At 39.0% G+C, this 20,216-nt stretch overlaps 3 protein-coding genes and 2 long non-coding RNA genes across 7 annotated transcripts; 1 reads left to right on the top strand and 4 right to left on the bottom strand.

Annotated features, from left to right (window-relative positions):
• Positions 1 to 64: 64 nt before the first annotated feature.
• LOC124188796 (elongation of very long chain fatty acids protein AAEL008004-like) lies at positions 65 to 1,270 on the bottom strand. Its single transcript, XM_046581656.1, has 2 exons — positions 893 to 1,270; positions 65 to 827 (listed from the first exon to the last, which is right to left on the bottom strand). Exons 1-2 carry the CDS (start codon positions 948 to 950, stop codon positions 196 to 198), a joined length of 690 nt encoding a protein of 229 aa, XP_046437612.1. The 5' UTR covers positions 951 to 1,270; the 3' UTR covers positions 65 to 195.
• A 505-nt stretch (positions 1,271 to 1,775) lies between these two features.
• Positions 1,776 to 4,427, bottom strand: LOC124188793 (putative fatty acyl-CoA reductase CG5065). The gene is made up of 8 exons (XM_046581653.1): positions 4,233 to 4,427; positions 3,917 to 4,165; positions 3,706 to 3,851; positions 3,467 to 3,651; positions 3,267 to 3,402; positions 2,953 to 3,199; positions 2,616 to 2,869; positions 1,776 to 2,546 (listed from the first exon to the last, which is right to left on the bottom strand). The coding sequence occupies exons 1-8, from the start codon at positions 4,425 to 4,427 to the stop codon at positions 2,321 to 2,323; spliced, it is 1,638 nt and encodes a 545-aa protein (XP_046437609.1). The 3' UTR covers positions 1,776 to 2,320.
• Positions 4,428 to 4,471: 44 nt separating this feature from the next.
• LOC124188794 (putative fatty acyl-CoA reductase CG5065) lies at positions 4,472 to 7,702 on the top strand. 2 transcript variants are annotated; one of them, XM_046581654.1, is made up of 10 exons: positions 4,472 to 4,702; positions 4,791 to 5,157; positions 5,220 to 5,716; positions 5,786 to 6,034; positions 6,103 to 6,251; positions 6,310 to 6,479; positions 6,563 to 6,695; positions 6,774 to 7,017; positions 7,076 to 7,329; positions 7,453 to 7,702. In XM_046581654.1, the coding sequence occupies exons 3-10, from the start codon at positions 5,504 to 5,506 to the stop codon at positions 7,592 to 7,594; spliced, it is 1,554 nt and encodes a 517-aa protein (XP_046437610.1). In that variant the 5' UTR covers positions 4,472 to 4,702; positions 4,791 to 5,157; positions 5,220 to 5,503; the 3' UTR covers positions 7,595 to 7,702. The 2 variants fall into 2 exon arrangements, with proteins under 2 accessions (XP_046437610.1, XP_046437611.1); XM_046581655.1 differs by lacking the exon at positions 4,791 to 5,157 and having other exon boundaries at positions 5,577 to 5,716.
• Positions 7,703 to 9,727: 2,025 nt separating this feature from the next.
• Positions 9,728 to 11,260, bottom strand: LOC124210437. Of its 2 annotated transcripts, XR_006881191.1 has the most exons (4): positions 11,044 to 11,260; positions 10,839 to 10,981; positions 10,570 to 10,784; positions 9,728 to 10,067 (listed from the first exon to the last, which is right to left on the bottom strand). It is a non-coding gene; the product is annotated as an uncharacterized LOC124210437 (long non-coding RNA). The 2 variants fall into 2 exon arrangements; XR_006881190.1 differs by lacking the exon at positions 9,728 to 10,067 and having other exon boundaries at positions 10,540 to 10,784.
• A 4,076-nt stretch (positions 11,261 to 15,336) lies between these two features.
• On the bottom strand, positions 15,337 to 18,460 carry LOC124210435. The gene is made up of 3 exons (XR_006881188.1): positions 18,267 to 18,460; positions 18,082 to 18,204; positions 15,337 to 18,012 (listed from the first exon to the last, which is right to left on the bottom strand). It is a non-coding gene; the product is annotated as an uncharacterized LOC124210435 (long non-coding RNA).
• Positions 18,461 to 20,216: the final 1,756 nt, after the last annotated feature.

Raw genomic sequence — 20,216 nt, 5'->3', positions numbered from 1 at the left:
AATTAAATTTATTCCACATCTAATTTTTTCGAGTAGGTTACTAGAATGCGATGTTCTCATTTATTCTTGCCATTTTGGTCCGGCGCCGATGAGATTTTAGGTTGAATAACGTAAGATTTTTTGTAAAATTTGATAAACAAGTAGAGAAAAAGTAACTGGTGGCCACCGATCCACCAGCAGTAAGCAACGGGAAAATCACATTCGATGAAAATCAACTGGAAACAGTGGATCAATCCCACGACGAATTGTGTGATCTGAAGGGTGGTGAGATGTTTCTTCCAACCGAGGAATTTTTGATAGCGTGGTCCCATCGCTGCCATGAAGTAGTAAAAGTACATGACGGCGTGAACGAACGTGTTGAGAAAAATAAAAAAAAGTGGCGTGTCCTCCGAAGACGAATCTGGCCCCAGGCCAAGTGTTGACCACAATCAATCCGTGATGGATGACGTAAAGCGTCGTTATTTGACTGAACTTCTTGCGAAGAACAAAGAAGAACGTGTCGATTAAATCGAAGAATTTCAAAATATAGAATAAGTAGCTTGCCCTGAGCATTCTCAAAGCTGATTCGCTATTCGAATAGTCAACTGGCTGACAAGTGAAACTGTAATTGCCACTGAGCCAGCCGTAGCGGCCTAATTCGTAGAATAACCAGCCGTTTGAAACGATTTGAAATAAGTTGTAGACCAATAAAGCCTCCTTTAGCTTATAAGCTGGTCGATCTTTCATGTACTGCGGACCCCATATTTTGACGACGTATACGTAAGCCAGGCAGATCACGATTGGCATTATTGGGGAGCTCATCAAAGGCCAATCGTCCACTCGTTTATCTGGTGGGTTTTATGAATATAGGAAAAGTTAAAATGCACACGTTTAATTTTATTAACCACTATACCTCGTAATTCCCAGAATCTTGTAATTTCGTGTAGGGTCGTTTTTATGATCGACGTCATCGTGTAAGAAATAATCGCAGTAGCCTGAACTGAAATGTCCTGATTGTTCTCAGATCTTCAGTAGTATTTATTTAAGTCCTGCTGTTGTGCTGAAACGTTGCACCGCTTCGATAGGAATAGCCTTAGTAAGCAGTCTATATACTTTTAAAATTTTCTCTGATTTCGAAATTTTAATTTGCATAACCGTATACTAACTACTTCCATGCAAAATTAACTTGAACAAACAAGAGATTCACCTTACTGAGCCTGGTATGGACTCACTGCGAATAGATTGAAAAGGCTTTTGACGTAAATATACGTGTACGATCAAGCATCTTATATACTGCAAGCATCTTGTAACAGAATATGCTTGCAGCTATTATGCACGACTAACTTTAAAAGACAGTTGATATGATTTTTTTTACGAGTGAGACTGCAATGGTGCTTGTGAATTCCGGGTCAAAGCACATCCGTATTGCCAATATCTAGGAGCTACTGGCATGTTGTGAAATGCGCAAATTTTTACCCGAGATGTAAACTTGTGACCGGCACATACAGCAAAAACCGAAAGTACTAACGGTTTCAGTATAGACGCGCAAATACCAAATTAGAGGATAGGCATGCTTAGGGCATTTAATCCGTGAAACAAACGGTAAAGCAAAAAATAGAAAAATTTGAACGGGGATTTACCTGTATCAGGATGCTCGTTTTCACTTTAGAAACGTTTTGGTTGGGTTTATTTGTGTTGAATCTTTGAGAGAAACTTAATTCATTTACAACTGCTCCGTATTTGAGGGAAATTGTATAAATCTTTTAGATTTTTGTCAAAAACGTATAAAAGCTTACTCGTGCGGATTAGTTATACTTTATTATGGCTGTGGTCTGTGGAGATTCCAGAAAAAAATCAAAAGTGATACATTGCAAGTCGAAAGTAGTTTTTTTAAATGTTGATATACGATGTTATTTGACAGATAAGTTATAAGGGCATTGATTTTCATTTTTTCACGCTTGACGACGAACAATCTGCACAAGAGAAAATCGCCATTCACTATTGCACTCAGATTTCATCTTCTGCAAAAGGTGCTCACCGAGAGCTTTTGTTGTGCAAGTATTAACGTAATAGCTGTTTAAATATGAATGATACTGTGCGTAATTTCTACTTCGTCTCAGTATACCGCACCCGACATATCGCACGATTAATCTGTCGCAAAGAAGCTTTGATTGTACAACAGCAAATATTTAAAATTTAACTTGTTTTATTATACAACTGGATAAAAAAAATTTTAACGATGAAGAAGTAGTCATAGTTCAAAGGCTATATTATTAGTAAAATGAAGTTCTATGCGTTTAATTGTTGTATAAGCTAGCCTGTATGTTTGTAAAAATTCCACTTACAATTCTAGAACTGATTTTAGTGGAAGGATATGTGCTGTTTTTACTCCGCAAAATGTTTCATTTTCTAAAATATCTTGAACGGTAGACGAGTTATTTGTGTTTTGGAATAAAAACGAAACTATCGACGAAGTCTCCGTCGTGAATTTGGTCCAGAGGGCGTAGAAGAATAATAGCACCAGTCCCAAGATGACAAAACGAACTACCATTCTTAATAGTTTCATCCTATTAGAAACAGACAGTTCAAAATTAATGTTTCAGAATAACAAATTTTTTTTTAAGGATTCATATAACCTGTTCAAATTCTTTCTGGCAGCAGGTAGGGAACTCAAATCGTCTTTGAAAAGATATTCACGAACTCCAACCGCGAAAGTAGTCATGTATGTCTCCCAGTCGATTTTTCGTACGTCAAAGTTGAAAGTATTTTTTTCTTGAACTGACATCTTGTCCATTAACAGGACAGGGTTTTGGCTGGGGAAATTCCACTCGCGCATCGTATAAAATTCTAAACAAGACATCATCTTGTGGGCTCTCTTGAATAGCCGAGACTTAATGAAAAACAACATTTAATTTTACTAGTCTATGCTGCTTGAATAAACGTAACTACTAATAGCTAAAGAGAGAAACTCACCACGAAAGGCTTTCTCCCACACAACAGAGCGATTGTGTCGAAAAAGAGAGCCGGAAGATGGTGATACAGGATGATTTCAATGTTGAAAAGGAGGCGATTTGTTTGGAGCTTAATGTTGGGATACCTCATGATTTCTTTACACGGAAATTCATGAACACCACGCAAACCCCAGTTTCTGAAATCTCGCCAAATGATGGGGTTTAAAGAGCCAGATGAGCAGTTGTACACCCGAATCCGATCGGACGATCTAATAGAATATGTAAGGTAATAATCGAAATAACGAACAGAATTCAGATCTAATGCTGAAATTGTACTTTGTACATGTTGCTTCATCCCATGCTGCCGCTAACATCAAATTGATTGGAAAGTCAACAGGAATAATATCGGCAATAAGTTCAGGATCGACTCGTACAATTTGAATAAGTCCTTTGCTTGTTCCAGCCAAAGTGCCTGTATAAAAATTCCACCACGGATAACTTAATTTAGCTACTTCCTCTAATTATATTTTTCTTACCGCTAGGTCCATTGAAATTATCGATCCAGCCAGGCAAGGGCTCCTGTACAGCAGCAGTGACCATAGAAGGCCGAACAATCACTAGAGGAAGTCGTTGTTTACCGCTTTCAAACGTCAAATCTTGCAGAAGGTGTTCCCCCAGAGCTTTCGTGTAAGCGTAAACATTCGGGCTTGTTCCAACCAATCTGCCAGAGGTATCATTTTAGTCTAGTAAATTATTTCTGGTGTAGAATTTGTACTGATTGGTGATGCTGGCCAGGAGCTTGTCATCCATGCAGTCGATTAAATCCAGCAGCTTTTGGGGATCAAGCGATGTAGGATAGACTTCCTCCTCAATCGTATCTTTTTCCACGTTGTTGTACGTGGTGGAGACGTGCACTAATGCCTGAATTTAAATAATGCCACAGGTAATATTGCACAGTCAAGAAGGAAAATGTTTTGAAAATTTACCTTAAGGTCCTTTAATTGCCGACAGAAGGTGGCCACTCTTTTCGGTCCTTTGACGTTAGAGTTGATGGCGCTTCTCAGATCGTCATCAAACGTGATACGAGCTGCTGAATGGAAAACGACCGAGACATTCGCAACAAGTTCTTGCATGTCGGAAAATGAAATGCCGAGATCTGGCAAAGTAACATCGCCGCTTATGGGAATTATTTTTTTAAGGGCGTCGGGTTGATTTTGTCTTAGCCATTCAAACAACTAACCAAAATCGAAAACACATTTTTTATTAGGTTAAGCTGATGTGCTATTGTGTGGTCTTTATTACCTTGCATTTGATCATTTCCTGAAGACGGAAACGGACGTCCTTGTCAGTTTTAGGTCTAATCAGTAGGTAAACACGGTCTATCCCAGGACAAGACCTGAGGAGTTTTTCAACCAAAACTTTCCCCATAAAACCAGTTGCCCCGGTAATGAAAATTGATCGACCGGTGTAAAAATCTTGAATGCTGACCTTCTCCATTGTGCCAATTTTTTATTTCACAGATTATTTCCTATTTTCACTTTCTTTCCTATCAAATTCGGAAATTTTTATTTTTGCAATCCTACTTTACTTACGCACCACCTATTTTTATGTAACAGTTGCAGAATTAAAGTGAAGAAAGTTAGAATCAACTTACTACTGAGCTCATCGGACAAGCTGCTGGAGAGAGTGAAAAGATTTTCGACAAAAAATTCGTGTACGCAGTCGTCTTATATACTGAGGCTAAGAGGAGAAAAGAACCGTTAAATGCGCAGGTACACGAACAACAGTAAAAAGAATTTTTTTTTTTTAGATATTATTTTTCTTTTTAGTTAGTGGTGAAAGCATCCTTGCAACTTCTAGGTCATAGCGGCTCAGCTATCCATATCTTGCAGCTATCGCTCGTGTCGTTGTTGCGAAATGCGAAGCACGAGATTTCAGCGCATTTCAACTTGTGACCGGCAAGTTCAGAGCCAACTAACGGTTTAGAAAGAAAGTACCGAGTAAGAGCACGCTCAGGGCATTTTATCCGTGCGGAGTACATAGAAAGCAAGAGGCAGCAGTTTTCATCGGGGGTTTACCTGTACCAACCTGTACCAGGATGTTATGTTTTCGCCTTAAAAACACGTGGATTTTTTATTTGGTGGCCTTTGGAGAGATTTCAGAGAAACTTCATTCAACTCACTATATTTGGAGTATGCAGTTGTTATAAAGGGCCCAATGCTTCAAGGTGAAGGACCGATGGAATCTTCGACTACACAATAAAACCGCTTAATAAACATACTCTTATAGGAAGGGACTCCAAGACAAGTGGGTTGGACTACGCAGAAATAGGTGATGACATCTACGAAAAGAACAACAATGTTGAGGATTTAAGCGTTCAAGTTTGGTTCCCATGCTGGTCTCTGCAAATAAGTTTCTGCTGAGGGGAGAAGAAATGCATAAAAGAAGCGATAGTCGGAAGGAGTCATCGTTATACTACAGCAGCACTGGTGGGAATTGGTCTAAGAAAAGAAAGTCTCCTTTCGCTCTTTTCGTTTGAAATCCGCACATCAGCATTAATTAACGTCTTCTATATGGCAGAATCTAAGGATATGAGCCAATTGAGCATTGGCGAATTTTACGAAAATCGATCCATTTTTATTACAGGAGCCACGGGATTCATAGGTAAAGTTCTGGTGGAGAAGATTTTGCGATGTTGTCCTGGCGTGGAGCGTCTCTACCTGCTGATGAGACCGTCAAAGGGTCAAAGCGTCGATTACCGCCTTCGAGAATTCATCCAAAATGAGGTAAGCCAGCATTCTGCTTTTATTGAACTAACGCCAAAACAGAAATGAGTTCCTAAAATTGTTTTGCAGATATTCAGTAAGGTCAAAGAACAGCAGCCGAAAGTGATGGAGAAAGTCACGGCCGTGAGAGGCGACGTGACATTACCGGAACTGGGTTTGTCGCCATCCGATTTGCAGCTGTTGATTGAAAATGTGTCTGTCGTGTTCCATTCTGCTGCCACAATCAGATTCAACGAGGAACTTAAAACGGCTCTCGTTATGAACGTGAAAGGGCCGATGGAGTTGCTCGAAATTTGTCGCAAAATGAAACATCTTGTGGTTGCTAATTTCTGCTATCGCCATGATTGCTTAATACATTATCAACTAATCCTGTCTATCTCTTTTAGGCATTTGTACACGTGTCAACTGCCTTCAACAATGTGGACCGGGAGAAAATTAAGGAAGAGATTTACTACAATCCGAACGTGAATCCAGTGAAATTAATTGAATACCTCGATGGTCTCGGCGACGAAACACTTAAAAATATGACGCCAGAGTAATTAAGAATGATGACGTTTGAATGTGGACTTATTTTAATATCTAAATTTTTCTAGACTAGTGGGTGAGTGTCCAAACACGTATGTTTATACCAAAGGCTTGGCCGAGCAACTGCTGGAAACTAAACGTGGAAGCGTTCCGTTGGCAATTGTCCGGCCATCCATCGTGACTGCGGCTGAAAGTGAACCTTTTCCCGGTTGGGTCGACAACATGAACGGTGCAACAGGTGAAACGAACTGAATGCCTTTTTTTCAAATCTTTTTATAGCATAACAGCAAATAAGAGATTGCCTATTCCTACAAATGTTAGGTGTAATCGCTGGTATCGGAAATGGATTTATTCGCGTTCTGAAAGTAAAAAATAATCTGGTGGGCGATTGTATTCCAGTTGATTATCCAATCAATTTGTTGATTGCTGTGGCTTGGTTCATAGCAACTCGAAGGTAAAGTTAAAAAAAAAATCAGTTTTGATAACTTTAATTTTGGAAACCTATAAAATAATTTTGCTGGCATATAATCAGGCCGTCGGGCGTTCCCGTGTATAGTTGCACCACTGTTCATCGAAACCCACTGACGTGGGGTATGCTAAAACATTGGGTCTTGCAATCTTGGTTGAAATTCCCTACAAAAAAAATGCTGTGGTATCCCAGCGTTCATTACATAACTAACAATCTTTCGCTCAAAATCAACCAGACGTTGTTTCACTATCTGCCAGCCTACTTGATGGACTTGTTTATGCTAGCGACGGGCAAACGCGCAAAATGGGTATGATATTCGCAACGAATTTAACTTGGTTGTGAATTATTTGAATCATTAAATGCAGGTCCGGCTCTACATGAAAGCAGATAAAGCTATTGCTTCTCTTGAGTTTTTTACGACACATCAGTGGCGATTTATTAGTGACAACCCAATTAATTTATTGGAGGAGATGACCACCAAAGACCAGGAAATGTTTTACTTCGATGTCCGAAATATAAACTGGCAAAGTTACTTGGAAAATTACATCCTAGGTATTAGGCAATTTACCCTTAAAGATGATCCTACCACTCTTCCCGCTGCCAGAACAAATCTCAAAAGGTATAGGCTACACTTAATTTGCATCGCTAGCTTTTTTAGCTATGTTTTTCAACCTTTTCAAATAGTTCCGTCAGTATATACTCTTCCTTTATATCTCGTGTTTTTTTTTAAATCAATTTCTAGGCTGTACATGGCGCAACTCTGTATACCACTCCTGCTGTCAATTGTTATTGTTTTCGTTTTCAAAAGTCTTTTACTTTCATTTATTCTTTATCATGGAAAAACTATTTGTTTTGTTACTGAAATTTTTTCCTTTCATATTTGAAAACAACTAACGTAAACAAAGAAATACGTTAATGATTTGGAAATATTTTCTAAACAATCAAACGTAAAGATTCGCGATTTGCACCAATAAACTAGCTGAAAAATTCTACACGTGTTGATGAAATTAGACAAATTTTAACTTGACTGACGCAAATTTCAACAAAAACGAAGCTTTGCAATACATCCGTTCCGACGGTTCCGTACAGTCAAACGTGGTAATCGTGAGTTATCGTGAGGGAATCTTTTGGCTTTTTGGCTGTCGGTAGGTGGCTAAAATGGTTTGTCCCCCAGCCACCAGGTGTCGCGAGTGTCTTCGTGAGGACGATAAACTTGTCATTTGTTTCCGAAACGCTGACTGAAAGTGTATCATTCATTACGGAATTGCGGTGTCGATCTACATTTTCAGACATGAAATGGTAAGGCTAGTTTGGATTAATTAAATTTAATTAATCTTAGACGTTTCTATCTGAATTTACAGGCAATCTGGCATATAATTTTACTTGCCCAAATAATGTGACGACGTGGGTCGAAACTGCTGTCCAATGTCGGCCATTGTTAGCTGTACCTTTACGGCTGCACATCTCATCTCGTGCAGAAATACTTCAGAGGTAGTAAAATAATGTTGTTCATAAATTTCCCTGCAATAATGCAATAGGTTTTATTAGTTGATGTTTAGGTTGGAGAAGGAGATTCCTTTGCTCAACTGTTGCAGAAATTGAGAACACGACAAAGGCTGAGCTTCATGGCTGTTGTATCATAAACATAGTTTTTTTGCAGCCAGCTGGTGAAAGGTGTGATCGAGTCAAGTTGAGCTGCAGTTGCTGTATGCAGTTTATCTAGCTGGTATTATCCCAGGTGTTCATGGTCCACTGCAGGAAAACTTCTGGAATTGTTACTGGTTGAACATGGGAAGTATTGGGTTATTTGTTTGTTTTCTAAATTTGTATTCAATTGACAAGTTTACAATTAGATTAAATTGTAGAAAATTAGGGGTAATATTTCTTCCATCCAAATAATTGTTTCTGTTAAAAAGATAGCCACATTGTTAGTCAGCTTCCACGAAGTTTTTTTTTTTTCAGTTTTCTTCCAATCAAACTGGAACAAAAATTCCCACTCAGTATTACCAAGTTTTCATAACATATTGTAAGTATATGTACAGAATTCTTTCTTGGTTTCTTTTTCAATTTAAATAAATTATTATTTAAATTAAGTAATATCAGTACCCATTTTCCCATTTCAAAATGTTATTGGTTCATTAATATTCTTTTGCTTTGTAGGAGTTCATGGTCAGTTGGAGCTGTTTACGTTGTTGCTGTTTGGTGTCCAGTGGTTTTGCAGTCCCTTTCCAGTTGAGAGATGCTCTGAAATGGAGCTTGTGCAGACTTGCAGTTCAACATCACTCTTAAATGTGTCATTTGCCTATGTTGGTGTCCATGCATATGCTGTGTTGAAAAGTTGGTTTGAATAGTCTATGTTGCCTGATGGCTGTCGGTCTTGTTTTATCGGCTGCATTTTGTCGATATGTCGTCTCTTGCTACCTGTACGCTGTACCGGCGTTGAGGTAATGCTTGATGTTTCGTTCAGTTATTGACTTTTAATTAAAATCTCTATTCTTTTTTTCAGTTTCATCGTTTGCTGCCGTTCCATAGACTCGATCCATTGGCAAAACTGAGGAGAGGTTGCTGAAATTCAAGACTCGTCAATAAATTATGTAGATGTAGACAAATTACAAGTGCATATCTGGGCTCCCTTCTTCAGTGGCCCCGTTTCCCTAAATAACCACTAACCAACCAACCAGGAGGAAGGGAGATGTTTGGTCGAACGGGGACTTGCAAGGCGCATGATTCGATGAAATCTGTTGGAGGGTCATGAGTCTAAGCCGGAAGCCTACTATGACACACTGCTCTCATAATAACTGCTCCTCAGCTCTCTTCGCTCTTTTTCCGGTTTCTCTTAACCATGGCCGGGTAATCTTCCTGGTCGAGTCAGTCGGGCAGTGTCTCACCCTGCTTGACTGACAGCAGTTTGGACTGGACGGTCTGTTTAATATATTATTTTATATAAATATGTTTGTCAATTTTGTTGATTTTGTATAAATATATGATGAAAAATAAATCGAAAAATGAAGCAATTGTAAGTTTTTATAAATGGTTTATTTATTAAACTGCTGACATGCAAGCAGGGGGAGACACTGACCGAACAGGAAACAAGAGACGAAACATCGACAAAATGCAGCCGATAAAACAAGACCAACAGCCATCGACAACATTGACTATTAAACCCAACTTTTTAACACGGCATATACTGCACGGACACAAACATAGGCAAATGACACATTTAAAGTGAGATTTTGAACTGCAAGTCTGCACAAGCTCCACTTCAGAGCATCTCTCAACTGGAAAGGGACTGCAAAACCACTGTACACCAAACAGCAACACCATAAACAGCTCAAACATCAAACTGACCATGAACTCCTACAAATCAAAGGAACATTAATGAACCAATGAACCAATAACATTTTGAAATGTGAAATATGGTACCGCTATTGAAATTTACTTAATTTAAAATTAATAATTAATTCGAAATGAAAAAGAAACCAGGAAATAATTCTGTCCATCTACTTCCAATATGTTATAAAAACTTGGTAATACTGAGTGGGAGTTTTTTGTTCTAGTTGGATTGGTAGAAAATAATTAAAAAAAAAAAAAATCAGTGGAAGCTGAGTAGCTGACCAACAATGTAGCTATCTTTGAACGGAAACAATTATTTGGAAGGAAGAAAAACTCTAATTTTCTACAACTTAATTTTATCTTATACTTGTCAATTGAATACAAAATTTAAAAAAAAAACTTAATTCCCAAGTTACAACCAATAACATCAATCAAATTACCGATTCAAGAAGTCTTCCTGCTGTGACAATAGGAATAACAACAGTTTTAATTCCCAAGTTACAACCAATAACATCAATCAAATTACCGATTCAAGAAGTCTTCCTGCTGTGACAATAGGAATAACAACAGTTTGATTAACTTCATGCAGCAGCTGCAGCTCAACTTGACTCGATCACACTTTTCCCACCTCATGAATGAAACAAAACCACGATGATGATACAACAGCCATGAAGCTCAGACTTTCTCATGTTCTCAATTTCTGCAACAGTTGAGCGAAGGGATCTCCAACCTGGACATCAACTTAAAAAACCTGTTACATTATTGCAGGAAAATTGATCAACAAAATTACTTTACTAGGTCTGAAGTGTTTTAGCACGAGATGAGACGTACAGCCGTGTAGGTACAGCTAACAATGGCCGACATTTCGGTGAAATGGACAGCAGTTTCGACCCACGTCGTCACATTATTTGGCCAAGTAAAATTATATGCCAGATTCCCTTTAAATTCAGATAGAAGCGTCTAAGATTAATTAAATTTAATTAATCCAAACTAGCCTTACCATTTCATGGCTTAAAATGTATATCGACACCGCAATTCCGTAATGAATGATACACTTTCAGTCAGCGTTTCGGAAACAAATGACAAATTTATCGTCCTCACGAAGACACTCGCGTCACCTGGTGGCTGGGGGACAAACCATTTTAGCCACCTACCGACAGCCAAAAGATTCCCTCACGATTACCACGTTTGACTGTACGGAACCGTCGGAACGGATGGATTGCTTACCGGAAACTCTGTTTCCGAAGCTTAACATCACGACTCACGAGAAATGAATAATTAGATACACATCATATACAAATAAATCTGATGAGATTGAGGGTATCCCCATTACCCCTAATCTCCCCAACGGTCCAGACAAAAAATAAAACTTAAAATTTTCTGAAAAACATCCTCAAGTTGGCCAGCTGCCGTCCACCAAACCTGGATTGTACTTTGTCGATCTTTTCGTCAATCAAAGTAAATTAAAATTTTTAAAACTCTGGGGGATTTCTTTCTTAATAAATTAGTTGATTGATTTATAACAGGTCGAAAGAATCAACATCGATTTGCAGTCGAGTGAGTCGACCCTGGTTACGTACTAACACTAACCAACTTGACATCAGTAGTCTACGAAGAACCTGGAAAACCGTCCGCCTTCTTCTTCAATTAATATTTGTTACAAGAATCAGACCGGAAAATTTTGAAGAAAAAAGTTTTAGAAAGCAGATATCCTATTGATAATGGGTAGTAGAACTCGAATTCAATTAAAGTTTTCTTTGAAATAATTGGTAAGCCTATCACAAGTTGATCTTCGTGCCCTTTTTCAATACGTCACGTCAAAGAGACGTTCTCAATAAGGTTTCCCTTAGAGTAAAATTTAGTAAACAATAAAACAACGCAATATCACTGATCACATATGGCAATACTTATTAAAAGAAAATGTTGACGCGTTTCAAATGACCGGAAATTAAATAGGAAGTAGTCAACTCAAGCAGAAGATCAATCAACAAGTTCGTTTGAAATGGGAATCTTTTTGTGATACCTCGCCAGAGCTTATGGAATCTGAGACATTTCGGCCAAGGTCACGCCTATACCAACATCAAGTTATGGAAATAATAAAAATATAATTCTAGCTAGCAAAAGGAGAAAATTATTTCAGAAAGCAATGGTAACACTTATTTCAAACAGATTAAAAACCCGTATATCGAATGCAACCACATAAATTAACCCTTAGAGAATAGAGAAAGAGTTTGAATTTCAGCAATGACAACATTTTGTAGAGGAGCAATGGAAATATATTTGGAACAACCAATGACAGGGTTTTGTTTCTTCATTTTATTTGTAAGGTCATTTCGAAAAACAAAACAAGAAAAAAAAATTACTGAAACTGAATCTGAAATCTGAATAACTCAACTGCATTGTGCAGACGCTTTTTCAATTCCAACATCACTCTAGCGGTAGACTCTTAAACTGGCATGATAAATTAAAAGAAATGAAATTTTAATTTTATCAGCTACAAAATACAACTAATTTAGTTCGTAAAATATTCCGTTCACATTGCACCCATCTTTTGATTCCAATAAAAGTGATTCTATTAACGTAATAAAAATTGCGCTTTTCACTCACAAATGTAAAAAGTAAAAAAACTTGGCTATGAAATTTATTGTAATTTGATCGTTAGCAATAACCGGCATTTTGCTGTGCACAACATACGGAACTTTTAATTGTTTCTTGGTTATCTTACAAATTTCATGAACAACAACTATTGAATATTCAAAGGTATTTTCAAAATACAATTGCGCAATGTTGTATTGCGCAGTTGCATTGATGTTGCATTGCGTAATTCTGGATTGCGCAATACACGTCTGTATGACGAGCATCACCCACAACTCCTTTAAGTACAAATTAATCAATTCAAAATTAATTTAATTAAGTTGAATGTAACTGAACATTCAGCGTATAAATAAAATCTTTGATATTAAAAAGATTTCAATAGTTTTCGAGGTCAAATTAATATGAAAACCAAAGTTGAAAAGGGCAAAAGTTGATTGCGGACGCCCATGTCGTTGGCCGAGGTTATAAAGCCTCGACGGTTCTGCCCTAAATATCACGAAAAATTTTCTCGAGCTATTGAGCAATTTTCTACCAACCTTCAACCAAACTCTAAAAAATGGAAGTTATTTTGGCTTGCTTGTTTGTTCCTGTGTGGGCGATGTTGATTTTTTACGAACATGAAAAAGATGAGCCTCGTTCCCAGAACAAGTCTGTTGCCTCTCCGGCAACTCCCAACCAGACTGTAAAGCGCGGAAACTCTTCAGCCGAATCGATCACCCCGGCTCAGACCGTGAAGAAACGCGACTCGAAACATAATTCGGTCTTGTCCGCATCCATTCAACCTGACAGGAGATTCCACCGATCCTATTTCGCCGCCCTGCCAACAATCATTGAAAACCAAGAAGGAGAAGATCTTGCGGCGGAAGTAGAGAACTTGACGGCGGAACTTGCCAAGTACGTTTTGCAGCAACAACAGCAATCGGCTTGTTTACCTATCGATCAAACCGACCCTAAAGAAGAAGCGAAGCATGATATTCTCTGTGACAACATGACAGAGGTGACGCAAGAGCGGGACGAGCTTCAAATGCAATTGTGCACCCTGAATAAGGTACTGTCGCAAGAAAACGAAAAAATACAACATCTGGAAAAACTGTTGAGAGAAAAAGAAGATATCTCCACACAACTTGCCAAGGACAAGGCTGCGAGTAATTTGGCTATTGAACATCTGAACAACTCCTACGAAAACCGTATTGTTGAATTGCTAAACGAGCTTGCGGTTGCCAAAAATACCGCGAAACCCATCACCAAAGAAGTCGGATGTGGAACAGAATTGGAGTTGGCCGTTGCATGCACACAGACGGAATGGATAGCCAAAGACGTTGGGTGTGGGACAGAAGAAGTTATGCCAGATCCGGCTCAAAGCCGTAGTACCGGACAAGAAGTAGTCACAGACGAATCCTGCGGGTTTACATTAGATTTTCAAATCATGCAGCAATGTAAGAACCCTCGACGTTCGTTTTCGATCCCGGCCCGCGAAAGAACCAAGCCGCCCGCCCCTGCCGCTCCAAAAGCGCAGGTTCACTTCCCCGTCGGAGATGTCCGGTACAAAAATAAACCCATGAGCGGGTATGTGGTGAATTCGGATGGGACGCAGGTGATTTATGGCGGTGCGGTCCCATTGACCCGAAAACCTACACCTGCCATTCCAACTAACAACACGGAAGCTGCAGGGCCGCCCGCCTTGGAACAACCGAAACAAAAACCCTGCGCCACCAACGACCCGGTCAAGACAGACGATCTCGTGGTTACTTCCATACCTATTGAACGAGTTTCGCTCCCCGGCAACAGGTTAATGTTGAAGAACGTTCCGGGTGGAGATTATGGAAGAATCATCGGTGGTGGTGGCTCCAACATTCGCCGCATCGAAATGCAATATCAAATTGTTGCAAGGCTAAACACATCCCCCGACGGTAATTATTCATTCTTGATCACCGGAAATACGGAAGAAGTGAGGCAGGCAGCTGCAGATGACATCGTCGGTGGACTTACGGTTACGGCAGAATTTTCCAACTCGAAGCTGCCAAAGCGGATTAAGAACTTTAGGCTTAACGAGATCGGCAGACAACATTTTGTAAGGATAAACCGACCCTCCGACAACAACGGGATGATCACACTAACCGGAAGATTGAGCAGCTGTCAATCAGCGTACGCTGAAATTATGGGCATCAAGGCAATCAACTAAAAGACACCCAACCTCAAGAACTACCCTAACTTAACTGACGGGACGAAACTAAGTAAACGGCGATTGCCCGAGCAATTGAGTTGTTTAAAGTTGCCTTAACCGGTGGCTTTGGATGACGACTTTGTCTCGAGCAGTTGACCAGGTGCCAGGTCAGTTACCTCCTTAATTGGAGGTGGCTGATGGCACTTCGTTTTATATGGTTTATTTTGCTAGTCTCGTCAATTTTGTTTTTTGTTTTTCTTTTGTAAGTTCAATAAAAATCTTTCTAAATTCAAAAAGTGTAAATTCTCATTATTTAAAATTAAAAAAAAAACTGCAGTTTAGGGGCCCGTCAAGGGATTTATTAACAGGTGGAGGAAGAGAACAACTTCGTTTTTTTAATGTTGATAAAATTCTTTTTATCAAAACGAATGTCACAAATTGATTGGAATCCTCGTTTTCGAAAACAGCTGACCACTAAGCTAAGAGTTGGACATATGTTTTCCTTTTCGTGAAAAATGGTTAAAACATTATCCTTAAAAACGGAAAATAAACTTTTAGACGTGTCTGCATGTCTCCTAAGATAATTTTGCTCACTTTGCATTTGATAATGTTCTGTATCTCCACTGTTTCACGGCTTAGATTAAACCCCCTGCAAGTCGTTCAATTTTCCTCGCTTCTACGCTGGTATAAAAAACAGTGGTGCCAAATTCAATTTAAAAAAACAAAAAACAAAACCAAAAAAAAAAAGAAAATTCAATTTAAAAAAAGAAAGTTTGTTAATCTGCCCCTATATCTCCCAATATCTATTTCATAGCCGATAACCTATTTTATTTCACATATCTCTGCGGGATAAACACACGGAACAAAGGCCAGCCCTTTGCACGAGCCTTTGCATACCAGGCGAGCTGTCGATGCCACGCGCAGCTGAGAATGAAATAAGATATTCGGCCCAGGCTTTAATGTGTGTTGGCTGGGCAGCATTTTAAAACAGACCAAAAATCAAAAAAGCATTTTTCAAAAATTTCTCTGCGAGTCAACACATTTTCAGTTAGTGTTCATCGATAGATCCCATCCCATACTGAGGTCGGAGACATTGCCTCGATAAAAACTCTACAACATCGTTACATACAGGCGTAACTATCAAAATTATACCACTGGATTGTTTCATACTTTAAACTAATAGCCGAAAAATAATAATTGCACAGAATACATTCGCCCGATTTGTCTGACAACTTACAACAAACCGAGTTACGTCAACATTCAAGTTACCGTTGCCGGATGGGGTACAACTATGACGGTTTTGACGCAGGAGTGCACCACCGAAATGCTTAGCCGTGGGCCATGCAACGTAAGTTTCTTAATCGAAAATAATTTTTTGATTTCAAATATTACGCAGAACGATAATGGAGGGTCGTTGATTTTCAGAGAATCAAATGGCCGATGGAAGCAGATCGGGATCGTTTTGTTCACCTCTAGTCAAGGTTGTCAGACAGGCTATCTGTACGGTTACGCACGAGACTCAGTTCCTATTCGACGAGTTCGAATCATTTCCTTCTTCTTCGCTAATTTCCGTTCTATTGGTTAAAAACAGGCAGCCGAGTCGTCGTTGATTCTCTGTTAATTGGCTGCGGAATTTTGATTGTCCTCGTAAACACAATCATAGCATCAAAGGCATCCTCATTGGCTTTTTCAAGTTACTGATTCAAAACTCAATTGTTTCCCGCGTTCGCCATTAGCATTGCTCAGAAAGTTTTCTTCCTCAAGAGTAATTTATGAAATCCACGGGAAATGCCGTCGAATAAAAATCAAAAGAAAGATTCAACAAATGTTCAAAAAGTACAAATCAATAGAATAGAATCAATTCCGATAAAAAGAAAATCTTCAAATATTAAATGAATTCAAATATTTGAACATCTATAGCGTAAAATAATGGGATTTCAATCGTCTTTGATGACGTAAGGTTTAATTTCAATCAATTAAATAATAAAAACAATCCAAACGACCAATCACCTTCGACGCCTGACAATCAGTGAACAAAGGGTTCCAAGAGATTGTTGTTGTGCAACAACATAACCACATGAATTTCTGAGCAACAACAGGAAGCGCAAACCCTCGCACAGCCCAACAATAATAGGATCCTGGGATCCTGGCAACTTATTCTCTCTACGCCATGTGTCAATTGCGGCACACTAGTTTCCATATGGGAACTCGCATCGAGCGGTTAGAACGACGATTCGATGGCAGGAAAAGAAAAAAAGCCGAACTGGAAGAGCTCCGTCGGTCCTTGTCACAGCTTAACCAGACCTGCCAATCGGCTATTTAAGCGTATCAAGCGAAAAGTGTCTTTCCACCGGCCATATATCCATTCAGCTTCAATTCATTTGAGTCTCCCGTTCCCAACCAATTGCACAACCTGTCGCCTTCCTGGGACAACAATTTCACACATGATCAATTCAGTGGCCTGTTCATCCCACGCCCAGCAAAAACGATTCTTGGATGATTCTAATTCTCAGGCTGAGTTTGCAAAGCACAGCCGGCATAAACATTTGGATCTCCTGGCAGAAAAACAGCTTGTTATGGGATCCGATACGCAAACTGAATCACAAATGACTGGGCAGCAGCTGCCCCCCTCTGGGAAACACCCACGAACCAACAGGTAACTGATTCAAGATAGATTTCAATCAATAAAACACAGAAGTAATGCGAAATTTTCACATTTGAAAAATTCACAACCAGTGTTCTTATTCCACCAGGAAAATACATGAATTTCTAGAAAAAGATAAACCAGCTCATCCTTTCCTAAATTCATTCCCCCACCAACCGGCGGTTGTACACGATCATTTTCTTACACATAAGGTGTGACGCATTTCCACGAGAAAATTAAACAAATGGCCTATAAATCAAATGAACGGCGAGAATAAGAAAAAGCTCTACAGTTCGCTTCTTTCCTGGCAACAGATTAATTGCCTTGTCATAAAATTCAAAAGTTGTTCAAGTCTACGGACTAATCGGATGGAAAGCGGAAAACCCTTGGCGATTGAAAACTTTTCTGCAACACTCGATGGAAAAATAAAATCAAAAATTTATCCTACCTTTAAATGGCGATGCAGAAGACTCGAGTCAATTCCAATCGGGCGTTTTCTGGCTTGACAATACTGGAAGGAGGTAGTTCTATTCCTAACAGTTTTTCTTGAAATCGTTTGGAACCATCTGAAATAAGAAAAATATGTTAATGTCAAGAATTGTTCGAATAGTTTGTAAAACGAATCACAGCTGTACTAGATTAAACGGTATAATAGAGTAAATCATCATAAAATTGCACCATCTCGGCTGTTCCGTCGCGAAAATAAGGCAATGGCTGAAGAATTCCGTTAGCCTTGGTTGTTGAGGAATCGCGACAACCTGGAAACAAAATTTTTAGTCTTCAGAAACAAATAAAGAAAAGGTAGGATTGGCGCTATAACTCTTGAAATCGTTGGTCGTTCATGGTAAACTGTTTCCAACTTCAATCAAACTGATCCCCGTTGGTGAAACGAGACAATAACGACAGTAGGATCACTTGAAAAAAATAGACTCTGTTGACAACCACAGAGACAAAGTCCTTGTCTAGGGAAGGGGGGACCTATAATAGAAAGTAGTATAATCTTAACATCAATTTTAGGATCATTTCAATGTCTAAAACGATGTGAAATTATCGGCTCACTTCTATATAACTTCTGTGGTTAGTAAGATTGACAACGAGCGGGAAAACTGGCCCCTTTCAACAGCATTGTAGGAGAGACTTGGCGGGACGAAGAAATAGCACCATCTGAATTCTCCCTTTTGACCGCTTTTGATTACATTATCTAAGGGGTGAACGTTTCCAATGGAGGGCTGAGATGTTGTTTGTTGACAAACTGAAATCAGAAAGGATCAATAAATGTAAAGAATTTTTAAAATTCTGTAACAAACAGCACATCCAAAATTAGTGACATTAAGGGGTAGTTTCCACGGTTCCACGGTGCCCATTCAATTCAAAATTCAAGCACGGGTGACGGGTTCCACGGCTACTATTAAGGGATGGGGGGGGGGATAAGACGATGGAAACAGAATAGCGTTAGTTGCGCATGGTCACAGTGGAAAGAACTTTGAAAACGACAAACGACAAGATGAAGCAGGGATAAAGACAGTCTTCGTCGGAAACACTTTTGAACGACCAAAGCTAATTGAATTCCACTTGGGCAGCAGATCCTTCCCGGAAGGAAAACAACACGTCAACTCTTGTCTCAGTCTGCACATTGAAGCCAGTGAATGCCTATCGAATTCTCTTTCCTGTTGGCACGGCAATTAGGTTCTCTGTAAACATGCGACGAAGATTGTTGCGAAATGAAATATTCGTTTCAAAAACAGAAGGATGCATTGTGACTTTATAACCAGCAGCTTTGTCGCTTAGCAGCTTTTTACTAACACGCGCTATTATTTCCGTTAATTTCTTTTTTTTTATCACTTTGTTTTATCCTCATCCATACTAATTTTAAAATTAGTCGCCAAATCAATGCCTAATAATAATCTGTTAACAATTTGGTTCGTGGTAATACCATCTAAAAGGTCTTATAATAACCGAGAAAACTCTAAGCAAATTACTGCTTACCATGAAAGGAAATCCCTCGCCGATTGGCTGCCGCTTTCTCCATAAACGATTCGATCGGCTATCTCTTTGATATGAATTGAAAGGAACAGAATTAATAAACTTTTTCTGTGTAGATGTCGTCAACCGAAGCAGCATCGCCCACCATATGATGAATAGGAAGGCAATTTTTAATGTGCGTATAATTAAGCGCAGGATCCTTGCATGTTGAATAAATCAGTGAACCATGATAGCTACATCTGTCACCTGAAAATGCAATAATAAATTAAAATGTGAGATTATTCAAAATGCAAGAACACTAGAATATCATGTATACAGCTGCACAGACTGACATATTCCTGCTGAAAAATATTCATTTATACGTCCTTAACTAGATTCGAACAACAGAAAGTCGAAGCCTATGCCACTTTGCTACTACTATGTCAAAGATTTCAGATTGAAACATTATAAAATCACCCTCACCCACATTTAAGGCTGTAAACTTCCCAATGTAGTTCAGACCGGATGTGCGACTATGAAACAATGGTTATGGCAACTAGTGTTGATCAATTGTCTGTCTGTCTGTATAATATAACCATGCAGGTCTAACTCTTACTCACACATCTACTAACTAAAATGCATTTTAGCATATACCGCAACTTGAAATAAAGAGTTCAGGGAAGCGAGATCGATTATCATCGTAAGACGTGGGACAATCTGGTACTCCGTTGTACTCGAGTGTTGACTATGCTGTAATAGACCGGTATGAGATATGGAAAACCCTGGATGGAAAACCTTTTGTTTCTTA

This window comes from Daphnia pulex, chromosome 2, assembly GCF_021134715.1.
Source record: "Daphnia pulex isolate KAP4 chromosome 2, ASM2113471v1".
Taxonomy (NCBI): Eukaryota; Metazoa; Arthropoda; class Branchiopoda; order Diplostraca; family Daphniidae; genus Daphnia; species Daphnia pulex.
Note: the sequence above shows the minus strand (reverse complement) of the source record. Positions and strands in the feature narration are given on the sequence as shown.

What these genes read in the sequence shown, in the direction of transcription:
- LOC124188793 (XM_046581653.1), bottom strand. Translation starts at nt 4,427, where the DNA reads ATGGAGAAGGTCAGCATTCAAGATTTTTACACCGGTCGATCAATTTTC. An exon ending in GGCAATTAAAGGACCTTAAG is followed by an intron (nt 3,852 to 3,916) that starts GTAAATTTTCAA and finishes ATTTAAATTCAG; the next exon opens with GCATTAGTGCACGTCTCCAC. An exon ending in GATGAAGCAACATGTACAAA is followed by an intron (nt 3,200 to 3,266) that starts GTACAATTTCAG and finishes ATATTCTATTAG; the next exon opens with ATCGTCCGATCGGATTCGGG.
- LOC124188796 (XM_046581656.1), bottom strand. Translation starts at nt 950, where the DNA reads ATGACGTCGATCATAAAAACGACCCTACACGAAATTACAAGATTCTGG. An exon ending in AAGATTCTGGGAATTACGAG is followed by an intron (nt 828 to 892) that starts GTATAGTGGTTA and finishes AAAACCCACCAG; the next exon opens with ATAAACGAGTGGACGATTGG.
- LOC124188794 (XM_046581654.1), top strand. Translation starts at nt 5,504, where the DNA reads ATGGCAGAATCTAAGGATATGAGCCAATTGAGCATTGGCGAATTTTAC. An exon ending in CTTAAAAATATGACGCCAGA is followed by an intron (nt 6,252 to 6,309) that starts GTAATTAAGAAT and finishes AAATTTTTCTAG; the next exon opens with ACTAGTGGGTGAGTGTCCAA. An exon ending in CAACATGAACGGTGCAACAG is followed by an intron (nt 6,480 to 6,562) that starts GTGAAACGAACT and finishes TACAAATGTTAG; the next exon opens with GTGTAATCGCTGGTATCGGA.